This window comes from Megalops cyprinoides, chromosome 12 (genome assembly GCF_013368585.1).
Source record: "Megalops cyprinoides isolate fMegCyp1 chromosome 12, fMegCyp1.pri, whole genome shotgun sequence".
Taxonomy (NCBI): Eukaryota; Metazoa; Chordata; class Actinopteri; order Elopiformes; family Megalopidae; genus Megalops; species Megalops cyprinoides.
Genome location: NC_050594.1, coordinates 26050261 through 26065069, shown reverse-complemented (window position 1 = coordinate 26065069; position 14809 = coordinate 26050261). Strand labels below are relative to the sequence as shown.

General features: G+C 43.0%; 2 protein-coding genes across 5 annotated transcripts in view; one reads left to right on the top strand and one right to left on the bottom strand.

Moving 5' to 3' along the window:
* Positions 1–1883, bottom strand: part of tdrd9 (tudor domain containing 9) — a 29324-nt gene extending 27441 nt beyond the window's left edge. Inside the window, exon 1 of the mRNA XM_036542302.1 lies at positions 1753–1883. Within this exon, the coding sequence (XP_036398195.1) occupies positions 1753–1883 (131 nt within the window). The remainder of the gene's footprint in view (positions 1–1752) is intronic.
* Positions 1884–6022: 4139 nt separating this feature from the next.
* Positions 6023–14809, top strand: part of ppp1r13ba (protein phosphatase 1, regulatory subunit 13Ba) — a 60918-nt gene continuing 52131 nt past the window's right edge. The window contains exons 1-2 of one of the 4 annotated variants that reach the window (XM_036541887.1): positions 6023–6596; positions 7359–7418. In XM_036541887.1, the coding sequence (XP_036397780.1) occupies positions 7410–7418 (9 nt within the window). In that variant the 5' untranslated portion in view covers positions 6023–6596; positions 7359–7409. Of the gene's footprint in view, positions 6597–6981; positions 7419–11805; positions 11943–14809 lie in introns of those variants that run through there. The other 3 variants (XM_036541890.1, XM_036541888.1, XM_036541889.1) reach the window with 3 other exon arrangements.

The following is a 14809-nucleotide window of genomic DNA, read 5'->3' as shown; positions in this document are numbered from 1 at the left end:
AGTACTTTCAATTTATGAAGGTATGGTAGACAAATGCATTTCTCTTTGGTAACTTGTTTTTGTTCTGGACAATCGCCCCTCTAGGAAAGCCATACATCTCTGAACTACACCATACTTAGGAGAAAAACACATTGTTCAATAATTTCAGCTAAAAAATGAAAAGCAATACAATGTTCACATGTAATGTGCTGCTTTCTTAATTCCTCTAGAAAAAAATCTAGTGTTCATAAATGTATTTTCCCCTGAAATATGACAACATAACCATGAATAAATATGCATTAGGAACACCATTTTATATATTTTAAAAAATGTTCATCTGGGTCATGCTGCCCCCTATTTTCTGATAGCTTTACTACAACTATCTTTACTGTCTTTTGATTACAAAGAGCATTTTGGTACTCATGCATATATTTATCTGCATCTAATAATAAACAGGACGTACTTTGCATGTTAATTCTGGTTTGAACATGGACGGTTAAATTCTCTCTCATCTGTTGGATGTAGATCTGCCTGGGATTTAGCGCCTGCCATTAAAATGACTATCCCATACAGACCCATCAAGAGAGATTAGGAGATGTGATAACTACCGCGCAGCGGTGGGAACGCACAGCCTGGAGGACCACGGGGTACAGTGCTCCTTCATCCTCTTCTGCGTTTCCTTGCTGTCCACGGCAATGAGCATTTCACCAAAACCGGGAGGCACAAACGGCGTCTTGAATATGATAATGTTAGGCATAAATTATAACGGGGAGTTCGAAAGCTATCTTTTATTATTCGAGATGCATCTCTCTGTGTGAAAAGATGTCAGCTTTATTTATAAATCTGCAAAGTGGCTTGCTATTTTCCAAAAGATGGAGGTTTTCCGATGGCTGCCATGCTTTTACAGACTGTATCCACCAAGTATTAGTGTTCTTTAAACGAATCCCAAGACACTGCGGTTACAATAAATACAGATTTCTATTATTCATATCCTCGAATAACCTTTTGAACCTTCAGTTACATAATAAATTTCTTCAATTTACCAACATGAAATAAGATTCCAGTTAGTAATCTAAGGCTGGGACTTGGGTTAGCGTTACCTAATAAGTAGCAGGGCTGGCCTGTTTGGCTGACCGTACGGGGCCAAACGGCATTAATTATGCAGGCGGCCTACACCAGCCCTTCACTTTACCCACATTTACCGTTCATAGTTTCGAGGAAATATTCGTTGGAAGGCTGGACGAATAGGCCATTGTTTATTAAAGTATTACACAGTTCCGTATTGTAATTTAAGTTCAGGAGAGTGATATTTCCTCTTGCCAAAGCTTCAACATCTTTAGGTTGGCGCTTGGAAAGTGCAGTTTCTCAGTTTAGGCCCATCGTGGGAGGAAAAACGCTAGAGAATTTCGCCACGGGCATCTAATTCACCGAATTCAATGGCATTTACTCATCTCATTTCCTTTAAAAACTAGCAGGGTACGTACACACCATTAACAATACATAAACATCGTTAGCTGAAATTTCTCCGCAAACTATAGCCACTTTAGCCTACTGCCGTCTTTAATAACTGACGCTAACGGTTAAGGATGGCACTGCACGCATTCTGGCAGGTGGTTTATAGCTGCTAACCTGCTAAACCTCTGATGTAAATCAATAACAAATAACATTTTCATTACAGAACAAATATTCTTGCTTGGAATATAGCATGCGTTTAATAATCGTTCTACGCAATAAAAAAAATAGTATAAACTGTTCTAATTATATGTGAGTTACCCATCTCCTTTGGTTGCTTCCTCTGTTTTCTTGGTGTCTTTTTGTCCGTCATCTGTAATTCTGATGTTGGCAAACTGGGTCCCAATAGTAAACCACTCCGTTATCTGTTCTGCAGTTATTGCCTTTTTCATTGTTACATGAAGTATGTCCAAACTTATGCTCAGAAAATATATCCTTGAACGCCACGTAATTTGGAACTTTCTACTTAGTAACTTCAGGTGCGTGGCCAATAGTCTATTAAAGTTGGCTGAACAGGGGTCGTTACCAACTGCGATCAAGTATTTTCTACTTCTGAACACGTGATGCATAAATCAACATGTATAGGCATGACCTAAGCGCACAGACCCTATTTATTAAAACCTTTTTCATCTTTGCCTTTAGCACCTAAATGAACGTTAGCAGAGAAAGTTAACATACGGAAAACAGTCCAAATGAACGGTTTAAATTAGTTAAAACAGCAAGAAAATCTTGCGTTTGTATGTTCCTAATTTCCCCGGCAGGGGCCGCTACAAGGAAATCTGTTTTAAGTTTATGCCGTATGTGAGACAAAAGTAGCCCAGGAGAACGATGTTCCATTTGTTATCTCAGAGCTGAAATACCTTGACACCCTTAATTGCACAGGTAGTGGTGTAAAAGTATCCAGGTTGCATAATTCAAAACAGTGAGTTAAAAATATTGATGTATAAAATAACAATATTTTAGTCTACAATAGGAATGATGGATATAAAAATGTACACTCAGTGTTGAATAATAAGGGCATTTTGCGTTATTTCCCAAAACACAGCATATTGATTTTATATCAGGTGTTTGCAAAACTGCATAACAGTATACGGATGTTTACTACAGATAGAGCCTTTTAAACGACTCTTTATTAAATACTCATGCAGTGCTAGTGTTACAGAGCTCTAGGGTGTATCATTCAGGGAATGTCATACTAAGCATCCCTGCTGCTTCATTAAGCAAAGGACCAATACATCCATTACTAAGGACAACATAATGAGGATTTCAAAATAGGCCAAAAAAATTGTAAGCAAGAAAGAAAATTGAGACTCCAGAACAAAACAACCTGATAGATTTTTTTTTTCCTGTGTGCAATGAAATTACCCCACACCTTATAAATTTGTCAGTGTTGCAACTAGGGCAGGTCAAGTGGTGTGCCATAATCTATTTATGCAATCATATGTTAGCATAGTGCCATGTTCAGAATGCAATATGAAGATCACTGCTCAGTTACATGAGAAATAAAACACCTTTACACAATTCTACATAAAATGTTCTGCATATTTAAGTGTTGTTTTGCTATCTTTCCCAGGTGGCAGGCCATGTATTTGCTACCTGCTGGGTTAAGATAAGCCCATACTACACCCAAGCATACCAGAAAATGTGGGTGGGAGTGGGTGTATGGACATACCTCTACTACAAAGTGACAAACAGGGGTAGGTTCTCATTACCTGAAACAGCTGCCAAACATACAAGGTCTCAGAATCATCCTACAATGCAGAACCACAAAAAACTACTAGGTTACAAAATATCCTCAACACACCAGAATTTGTCATTGGTTCAGTGGAAGACAGTGGTACATAGCATTGTTGTAATTATTGCATTTTTACTAAAAGTCAGAAAGTATACTATTGTCTTTTTAGAATGTGTCTTTGTATTCTTGATGTATTTCACAAAGTAAAAAGTATAGTATGCAATCTGTATTTGCTTGAACAACTGTGAAACGTACCAGTCAAAGTGGTATACTGTTGTGTTTTTGAGACATTCTAGCCCTAGGTATGTCACATAACATTAGATTGCGAAATTGCCTCATTTATTTGTTCTGCTTTTAATATATATTATCCCCATTGACTTAGAATAGACCACAGCTACATACTGAGCTGCTGCTTTCTGCCTTTCCTGTGACATCTGCACCAGCGGTTTTTAATGCAACTGTATCACTATGTTGCTTCGGATCACCAAAAAGATGTCAGTGCTCTCATGTAAGATGCTTCCTTGTCTGAAAACACATTCATAGACTGGAGTATCAGGTTCAAACAAATAACTACCTTTTACAGATCATGGAAAATGGATAATCATATATTTATTTATTTATTTATTATTATTATTATCTTTTTTTTGCAAGTGTATCAACCCCCCATCTTAGGTGCATTGATTGTGTTCATCAACAGGCCTGTCAATAAATGAATAGTTGGCACTGATTCCTTTCAGTACTGTCATCACACACACTGTATGGTTAATTTTATCCATACACGACCACTAGCTTTGCCCTGGGTTCTTGCCATTAATTATGACACATATCTCAATGTTGACTGTAATGATATATTCCCACATGTATTCATTTATTCGTATTATATACTTCTCCAGCTCATTACCTATGCCTACTACCAAGCAAGTAAAGGGTAGGCAGAAGACACGAGCAGAACCCATCCAGAGTAGGGTGTGCCAGTGCTATAACAGTAAATGATCTGGAGATATTTGTGAAATGGCAAAAATTCTGCTGATGACAACCTTACGATGCACTGAGAGTATGAAAAATTCACACAGACAGTCCAGGAATTAACTTGCAACCACTAATCACCTTACCTTGTTCATAACTGCGTACAAAATTGTTTGTACCTCTCACAAGCCTGCTTTATTTATTTGCTATCTATTTTAAGCAATAGATTCATGCCCAGAAACCAGATGTTAAGCCAAACACTTAAAGGACCTACAAAAACAAATTATTTGCCATCTTTGTTTCAACTGAATTTGCCAGTCCAAAAGCTGTCTTTTGTTTAAATCAGTTCTCATTAACAAAACATCAGTCTCTCATCACATACCTGAGGGAGAAACTGATACCATGAAACTGAATTACATATTTACATTTGTGGCTTAATATTGTTGATTAAATATCAATCTATGCGTATCTTGTACAGACATGCACACATTTTAAGACGTTACCTCTCTCCTGAATCAAATATGGTTCATGATGCTGTTGATCTGACTGTACAGTACCTACTGCCCAGCTTTTGTAATGTTGCAGCTATGGTTCATAACATGATCAGCTGTTGCCCTTATCCCATACAATGTATTACTTTGCTCTATGCTAATGTGCTTTGTTCAGCTGGCAGTACAGTATCCTCCTCACCATGTAATCAAACCACTCCTTCCTCTTGACCCAGCTTGTTTTCTTTGCATCCTTTGCTAAATGTCTGCCTCTTGCCCTTTTATTTGTTGTAAATTAGGACTGACGTAACTCACGTCTCAAGTGTCATCGAATTCAGCTGAAAAATTACTTTCAATCACAACAACACGCTGTAAAGTGGAAAAAGCTCGATTTAATTATTTATTGAATGCGGTGTCAAGTGTTTACCATTTTAACAAAACAAATGCTTGACTTTTCAGTTTGTGTGAATTTAACAAGAAAAGTACCTGATGTCGTGGAAAAAGCCAATGTTTTTATCATGAGGCTACTGTTTTGGAGTTAACCACGGTTAAATTCAGTGGGTTACCAATGATAAAAATGTATTACTAAGATATGCATTTTATTTTTCATTCTATTATTCTCAGGTTGCATTCCATCACATGCATTGCATTCCATAAGTATGCTCCACGCTTTATGGACACCTGAGGGTTTTTCCCATTTGTTATGATTAATTTGTCTTTGTTTAACAGTATCACAACGTATAACAAAGGAGACCGTTCCTACGTTTTTTGGGGGATGGTGACGCCCACCGGTAATAAGAGGTAAGTGCGAACTGAAATTTGAGTTGCAATGAGAAGAGTTCCGCTAAATCCTGAGATCATGAATATTGTCCACAATGGACAATTATTTCATGATATCTTCATTCACGTGAATTCCGTCGATTATTAAATAAACGTTAAAAGTATATTTTTTTGAGACTGTCGTCTGATAAAACGAATAACGTGACCGCGTTACCTTATATGTGCAGAATCTAGTTTAGATATAGTTAAACAACTTCTGTATCTAACAGCAGTTTGCAAACCAATAATAAACTGTTTTTGGTTAATCCAATGTGCAAACAGGCTAAAACGTTGAAAATGAAATCGTTTTCCTTTTGCAATTTGTCCTCCTTATCTGTGGAGAGCGCTTTCTTTCAAGTAATCAAGCAGTGGATTTGCACTCATAGATCTGTGATGGTGCATTATTTATTTATTTATCCAGTTATCCGTCCCATAACCAAGCGACTGCTTTACTGAAAAATCCACATTCTTGGCATTCCCCGTAAACGCGTGACATCATTTTCATTTAGCTACTTGACTGACAAGGGGAAAGGACGCCTTGCTTCCTCTTTGCCAGCACAGTTATGAGACGCCTCTGCGACTGGGATACGCTGTGTTTGCAAATAGCTGGACTACCTCTGCTTTACTGTCAACAGAAATAGCTCGTTAGCTAGCTATATTTTTGTTAAATGTAGCTACTTAGCTGCGGCGAGTTATCTCTGTCCTGCTTGCTAATCGAAATTTTACCTATCCGGTCTGTTAGTTTACTAGATAGCCTAGGCAGGCTTTCGACCACCACAAATAGATTACAGGACACAAATTATCGGAGGCATCTGTACTGATTGCTCACTCGTGGGCTAGACAGCCAGCTAACTTGTGGTATGTAGCTAGCTACCCGATGTGAAGTGTTTTATGTGTACCTAGCGACATGCAGAAAACTCACTTGTTACTTATGCGACTTGAACCGCGGTTGAAATAGCTAACCAGATAGTAAGAGAGCCTGGCTAACAATTAACAGATGAGGTCAGCAAGCTAACTACGTTATTGTTAGCTATCTCGTCGACGTTGGATTTCTGACTGTCTGCTGGAGCAAATGAGCAGCGAAAGCCCATAACAAGGTACTGCCATTCACAAGCTTTGCATGTACTTGCTATTGTTAAGACAGTGGTAGCTCTTGGTGTATGATGAGCGACTAAGGCTACCAAGTAACTTGGCTAGCTGCTATCTACTAACGTTGCGCGCTGGCTCATTGTCCGTCTTTTAGCTTGGCAGGTCAGGATTAAGATATGATTTGTAGGGGTCAGATCGCACTCATCGATACGAATCCCACAGGGACTGAGGTCAAAAGATTAGCCAACGTTAGCGGGGTAGCCAGTTAGCCGTATGAATACATCTGCTAGCTGGCAAACTAAAGAGAGTAGCTAGACTAAGTTAGGTAGACTAACTAGATTGCTGCGTAAAGCGGATTTGGCTTGTTGGCAGGACACCTTCCCTTCATCCCGTTTTGAATGTATGTGTGATTATCAAACGACGCCTATCGCGGCTAGATTACGGTTAGCTATCGAGGATATCTAGTTAGCCAACGCGCACCCATCGTTGCGCTGTTTGTCGCCCGCTGATCAGCTCAGATGGGCTGTGCGTCTGCTGTGCGCCGACCGTGACCCACTTTGGCCTAGTCCAGCTGTCTCCAACTAGTCAAACAGCGGTGCTGACTTTCAGTCCCATCCGATTGTCAGACTGGGACAGGCCCTTACGCCGCTGGAAGATGGGGCATATCTTTCATCCAGTCGTTCAGACTCCAGCATGGTAGAAATAAGGCAAAACCGAGAGAAAAAAAAAACATCCCATCGCTGCTCTTAAACAGTTTTTTCCCCCTCCAGCTCTGATGTCCCTTTTGCCTTGACTGGACTGGATTGGATTGGGCTGCGGTCATGATGCCGGTAGGTGTCTAATTTCGGTTGTTTTAATTCATCTTCGTCTTTGCTGCTGGGCGTGTGTATAACCAGTGCCGTTATCTAATTATCTGTGGGATCCCGGTGTTGACTGGTTAGCTATTGATTACCAGCTACCTCGTTGGCATGCTAGATTGCTCGGTATGTCTTAGTATCTATGCTTGTTAAAATAAGAAAGTTAAACATGCAGTGTTATATGGCGACGGCCCTCGAAACGTTTAGTTATACATAAATTGACAGGTGACTAAATAGATCATTGAGTACATTACATTACATTTGAATTTCATGTCTCTGCTACTCAGGTTACTAAGTTAAATTAGCTAGTTTCATCGATAAGTAGCTGATCTTGCTGGTGTAATGAAAGGAGAGAGCTTATTGATCAGATTTCTTCTCTGTCGCCATGTGTGTCTGTCATCTTCACCCGTTATTTTAGCGATTTTTTTTTTTGCTAGCCAACAATAGCCAACATGTCACTTGGTCGTGTGAGGGCAAATAGTGATTGTAACTTTTCATTAAGTGTGACATTGTTAGCTTGGTAGCTAGCAGGCTAGCCAGTGTAGCTATCTATCAATCTCAGTTCATCACATGGCTACATTAAAGTCGCATGCGGTGTGAGTAACGTTTGACCGCATTATTGAATCGTGCGGGGAAGCTACAATAATGTTACTACCAATAATCAGGCCAGTGATTCAGAGCTAAGCAAGACTGAAACCAAGCTTTTGCTACATTGTTTTGGAGTTATTTACTTTACTGTAACGTTAAGTTACTCGTGTGCCCACCTTTCATTAAAATGGTAAGAATCTAGCTGAACTAGCTTTGTTATCAGTATTTATGTAATGTAGCGAATGGAAAAAAATACCTACGGAAAATTCATTAGTTAGTTTTAGATGCGTTTTGTTAATAGTAGCGACCTAAGTATAAGGAACACGAATGCAGTTGCGGTTGCTAATAACGTTATTGGTTTTTGAGTGACTGTGGTATGTGTGTGTGTGTGTGTGTTTTTACCACATCAAACCTACTGGGTGTTGGACAAGCCGCAACTTCCTGTCAAACTCGGGCACTGTTTTCCTGTGGCGATTAGCTGCAAACGCAAGCTGAAGTTTAAATCTTTTTGTTCAGCGGACATGTCATAGGCCTATAGACAGAATGTAATTCCCCCCGTCATAACTGTGTGGTTGTTAGCTAGGTGGTTGATGAATGAACAAACTCAGTGCAACTGTCTAAATATGTCAAATGCACAGATGCGACAGATAAAAGGGAAGCTGTAAGAATGTTCTGTTCCCTGCAGAACCAAATTCACCTTTAAAACGTATGTCATTTTTGTCATTCATCGGACTGGTAGTCAATACAATAAGCGACAGAATATATGTTGGCACAAACGTTTAGATAAATCAAACTGTTTCGCATACTGGAGCAGTGCGTGCCAATACGGCAAAGTAGAGTTGTGTCTCACCGTGCTAGTCTGGGACTGACAGTGAAAGTGTAATGAGATGGATTTTTCTCGGAAATGGAATGGAAACAGAGTCGTGTACCCCCGTCCTTTTCTTTGTTGAAGCTGTTCCTCTTGGTCAGTGAGCAGCAGTTTCCGCAGCACTAGCTAATACTTTTTTTTACAGTCTCCTCAGACAGCAGTGTTTACGGAAGAAATGGGTGCTTGTGCCCTTTCGGTGGTACGGGGCAAGAGAAAGGCTGTATAGTGTTACGGGTGAAAACGAGAAAAGAAATGGACCGATAAAATAGATCTGTATGCAAAATATGCCTGTCCACAAAGCGTGTTCCCTTGTGAAGATAAAGGGAACGTGATCTTAAATGGATTGACTCATTGGGAGCCTACAGCTTTGATGTGTTAGCTCTGAAGTTGTGATAGTCTTGTATCTTTACCAAAAAGTAGTTTTCTTGCATATCATGCAAGTGCAATAGAATTTTCAGATGAGAAAGACTAAAGCCCTTAAACCTTTCCTGGATTACAGATGTCAGAATAGTGTGCTTTTCGCTGCATGTGTCAGAGTTGAAAACATTCCTGTCATCAGTTATAAGAACTGTGGTGAGGAGGTTGCCTGTTTGCATGGATTAATTGCGCACACACTTATGCACAATCTTATTTTAATTTGAGGGAGAAATCCATTGGTGAAATCTCCCAGATTAGTGAAAATTAGGTTTGTTTTTCAAATACAACAACTGCACAGAAACTTTTTATTTCATTTGGCATCACATGTAAGAGGGGATTTCTTGGGATGACTTGTCCTTTTTAATAATCCACTTCTTTTTCAATTTTAAATCAGTTTCCTCAGTTTGCATTCCGTGCAAGATAATACCTTCACCTAGTGGAAGAACATCTGGAGAGGAAATTCTCATAACATGTACCCACAGGAGAAATCAAGACAGTTGACTTCAGTTGAGTTGGTGCCAAAGTCAAATGTATTTCATGTGACATAGAAAAATGGCATTTTATGTCTTGGAAAAAGTCCAGTTTGTTTTGAAATGTCCTTAAAGTTCTAAAATCAATTACCTGGCTCAGAAGCCGAAAGAGTGCTGATGTTACTTTGTATGTTATTTAACAAAGAGTAAAAAAAGTCAAACAGTTTTAAAGTGCCACAGTTAAAATGAGAGATGTAAATACATCACTTTCCCCCCCAGTACCTTCACAAGAGGAGGTTCAAGATCATGCTATGATGAAATGGGCTCTCAGTCAGTGGGGGTTGATGTTGTGCGGGGAGGGTTCCTGACTCTCTCTCCCTGTCAGAGTGGGGGAGAGCGATGGGGCACCTGACTGACAGGCCGTAATCCTCACCTCGCGGTGGTGAGCGCTAAATGGGCCGGTCGGTGACGCACAAACGCCGTCACCCTTAACCTTCGGCTCGTTCTTCCGGTGGCGCCGAGTCGGAAAGCGCGCCTCCCGCTCCAGCACGGATTTCCTCACGGCCCGTTTAGCTTCTGCTAACTGGCTTTTGCACATTGTCCTATTTTCTGTCACTATAATTAGCAATGCAACAAGTCGCCTTTTAAAATGACATCACCGCCTATCATCCAACAGGCGACAGAGAACTGGGCTGGTATTTAATGGAGTCAAGCCTTTTCTCTGAGCATGAATTATCATCTGTTTTAGGTTGAGGCCCCCTGGAATGAAAACTTTGAAATGTATCATCCATTTAAATTCAAAGCTTATGGTCCACTTACATACTCCAGCAAGTATTATTGCTTAGGTTTACCTTACCATGGCTGGTGGTCTGGCTTGCCTCTGTATTGACAGGAGAGGTTCTGTACAGCTAATAACATTGATGGTACTCAGTAATAAATCATTGCAAAAGATTGACTCTGTTCAAGGTGGATGGCAGTGTGCATTAACTGTGACATATCACTTCAGAGTCAAGGGTGTGACAGTAAAGGTTTTAACAAGTGACACTTTCACTTGACCTTCTTTCCAATAATTTGTTGGGCGTCTTGAGATCCAGGACAGCCTGTCGCAGCCTTGCACTGTGGACTGCACCTGTGCTGGTAATGTTGTGCGTTCGCTGTTGCTGTTGGGAGGGCCGCGGTTAGCTGTGGCTGGGAGTGACTGTGGGAGAGGGGGACGCAGCCGTCTCTGAGCCGCTCGGCAGCAGCGGCTGAGGGTGGGAGCGGTCCTGAATTCCTCAGTAATTACACATGCTGGATCGGCCCGGCCCCTACAGGGAGGTGGTGGGGGGGGCTCCCCATCAAGAGGCCCTCGCTCAGGAAAACACACACATTTTTCCTTCCCGCTCTTTTCTCCTCAGGTTGTTTGCACAGCGCCTCCAGCTCTGTTTGTTTCTGCGGCGGTTAATTGTGAAAGCAGCTCACCCTGGGAGGAACTGCGTTTTCCCTGCTGAGGAGGGCACCCTCGGACAGGGCTGTCACCCAGCACCGGTCAGCTGCTACTGTCAAGTTGTACACAGGAGACCACCCTCCTAGGGGAGTACAGATCCACAGCCTTTTTTTTTCCCACCATCTAGAGCTGGGTTCTTATATGACGTTATATGTCACTGGCTCTTAAAGACATAGCCCACTGCTCATTACCAAAAGGGTGAGTAATCGCAGGGTAAACACCGGGAATTGAGTTGACCTCTTCACCCTCAGGAGGTTCAGGCAGAGTTCGTTGTAGGGATGGGACGGGTGTGTTGGGGGGGCGGTGTACTGTAAACCCCCCTCTTCCTCTGTGACCCATACCTGTCATTCTTCACCCCCCCCTCCAGGCAGGGTCTCCCATGTGTGCGGGCTCCACCCTGCATCTGCCCACTACTATACTGCTCCTCAGCCATGACTCTCCCTGAGAGGGAGGGGGGGCCGTAGTGTCGCAAAGCCAGCGAGCGTGGGTGGATTTCACTCCAACAAGCAGCTGTGGAGGGAGAATAAATATTCAGCACTGCCTGTTAGAGTAGGGAGAGCCGCGTTGGGTGGCTTCTGTGCTGTTTTCGCCGCACCTGTTCATGTCAAAATGCAGAGGATTGTTTGTATCTCAGAAAAGTGAGAGCCTCAGAAGAGAAGTCAGAGAAGGTAGGCTGAGACGTCCTACACTGGGGGGAAAAATACACCGAAAATAAGTTCCGGGCGAGTGTAAACTAGTTATTTTTGGAGCGCAATCTGTTCGTAACCATGTAAAGCAGGACACGGCGATAAATATGGCCGAGGTCTGTCTCACACACACACACACACACACACACACACACACACACAGGCACGAGGTAGCAGGATCAGAGGGAGGCTGGTAGTCTAGGCCTGTAGAGAGAAGCATGCACTGGGTACGAGACATGCAAAGCAAATGGCATGTTGTGCATCCTTACTCTGGGCAGGAGCAGGGCCTTAGTGGCCGCTCTCGAGTGTCTGCACTCACTTCTGGATATTCCAGTTCTGACAGAGACTCGCACGGCAGTACTATCAGGGGAGGCGTGTGGCGTGACCTAGATTGTCCTGTGCTAAGAATTCAGGGCCGAAGGGTGAGGACGCACGAGCAGCCTCCAGTCGAAAACAACAATCGTAACACAAAGAATGTACACAAGAAAGGCGGGGACGGTGAGATAGACATATCAAGTGAGGTATCTCAGAAGGGAGGACACAGAATGTTCTGAAGGGCAGTGTGGAAGTTAATCGGGTTCTTGTGAAATGTTTGGTATGTGCTCTCTCTTTCCTGGTGGATGGAGCATTCCAGTGTTAGTTTGGGTTAATGAGTGATGGGGCAGGTCGTGGGGACAGGGGCAGCGGAGCTGGGGGTTTGGCACAGGCCTCGGTGCGGGGTGTGGCGAAGTGTCCCTGCCAGAGAAGCCCGGGAATCCGTTAGCACGGAATCGACAAAGTGCTGCCCGGCCGAGGGGATAAGTGATGTGTTTACTGCCTCGTCCCGGTTATTAACCGGGGGGGTAAATTTAGAAGTCCTGATAAATCAGCCCCGGGGCGGAGGCGACACGGTGCTTTGATTTACGTGGGCGGCTGTCCTCGGATCGTTGAGCCCGGCCTCAGCCCGCGCCCCTCGCCGGCCCCGCCCAGCCCGCGCCGAGGATGCTGGGAAACGGGCACCGCGGCTCTCTCCCAGTGGAAGCGGCAGCAGCAGCAGGGGTCTCAGGACTTGTGCTTCTTTCTGTCACTGACACTGACTGGCTTTCCCCTTCCTCCCTCTGCGAGCCGTTGTGAGGTAGGAGCGGAGGAGAAGCGCAGCCAGGTGGGGATGTGCGCGCAACACAGCTCTCCATTGACAGCGCAGACACAGCTGGCATTGTGCGGGCCGTTTGATGTGCTGCGGCGGGTGTCAGGGAGTGCTGTTGCAGAGGGGTAGTAGTCTCGTACAGTTTGTGTTGTTTGTCTTTTATATTGTAATACCCAAGTCTGTTTACTTTTTACTGTTGTTCTGTGATTCTGTTTGCACTCAAATCCAAGTCACGCTTTTGCGCTAGTTGCCAAAAAACCTTTACAGCGGTATGGGTGACTTCAGTTTTTGGTAGTCTGCATGAGCAAAATGGCTGCATTTTACCAGTCTAATGTAACAGTCGTTAGAGTTTAACTAGGGAGGCTGCTGTTGCATTTTTCTGAGTATTTGCATATTTCAGAGTATCCTCATAAGAGTAACCTTGAGGAAAATGCCAGTTTATCGTCGTGCAAAAATGCAAGAAATGCTTTCAGAAAGCCTGCTTTATGGTTGGTAAATGTCTTGTGTGGCTGTTGTGTAGTCCGCTCCTGGCTTTGGGAAGGTGGCACTGCGATGTGACAAGGCGGTGTGAAGTGTCACAGTAAACCTCTACCTGCCGGCAGCACGGTGAGAGAGGCGGACGAATGGGGTCCGGGCTGCTCTAAAGTAGGCCTGAGCTGGGAGCGGGCCACACGTGTGTCTCCCAGGGCCCTAAAGTAGGCTCTGCGAATGGGCAGGGTGCTGCAGGTTTAATCTGGGCCTGCGTGCCGGGACCAGGGCTGTAATCAGCTGCCTGCGCGCTGGGGGAAGACTGCAGGAGAGGGGTGGGGTGGGGCCGTCTGAACCTTTACACAACACATCGGCAATTAACACAGGCACTGCTGTGGTCTCTGTGCTGGTACTGCACCGTTGTGGTCTGTTTACCTGTACTGTACTGTTGTGGTCTGTGTCCTGGTACTGTACTCTTGGCTGTATACAGGCAATGTAATTTTATGATCTGTGCACTTGCACTATACTGTTATGGTCTGTGTAGTGGTACTGTACTATTGTGATTTGTGAGCAGGAACTGTACCATTGTGGTCTATGTGATACTATTATTGTCTGTTCTCTGGTACTGTATTTTGGTACATAGGTTTAAAAACAGAAGGAAAAAAGCAAATGGACAATTTGGTGTGAAACCAGACACATTTTTGCATGACCTTCTGTTTTTAAATGGGGCCATTTAGGGAGATCCAACAAATTCCAGCAAGAGTGCTTGTGTGATTATCTCAGAATCTCAGGAAGATTGTTTTGAGTGAGCACAGCTGAGTTTTGAGTGGGATTTCTTCTACTTTTAGAGCTGTGACTCATAGTATGATGGGCATAGGTGGGGCAAGCATCATTCATCATTTCGATTCTCAACGAAATCCTCCAAAAACCTTTTTGGTACGATGCCCTACCCCTGTAGTATAGATACTGTTGTATGAATGCAGCAAAGGGCTGATCTGATCTCCTGTAATTTTGCTCTGTTTCTGTGCAAGTGCGTTTCCGGTCATTAAAATGTTTTTGAAGAGTGAGAGGAAGAAGAGCTGACCCGTGTGTTTTTTTTCAGTTTCTTTCATGGCCAACACTGACAACGAGATGACAGAAGATGGCCTAAATGTATTAGTATTCTGTTGCACAACTCAGTCTTTAAAGATAAACACAAAAGAAAGCTTAGCCTTACAGTGCAGACTCCAGCATGGAGCAGGCTGTTTCCAGTGTT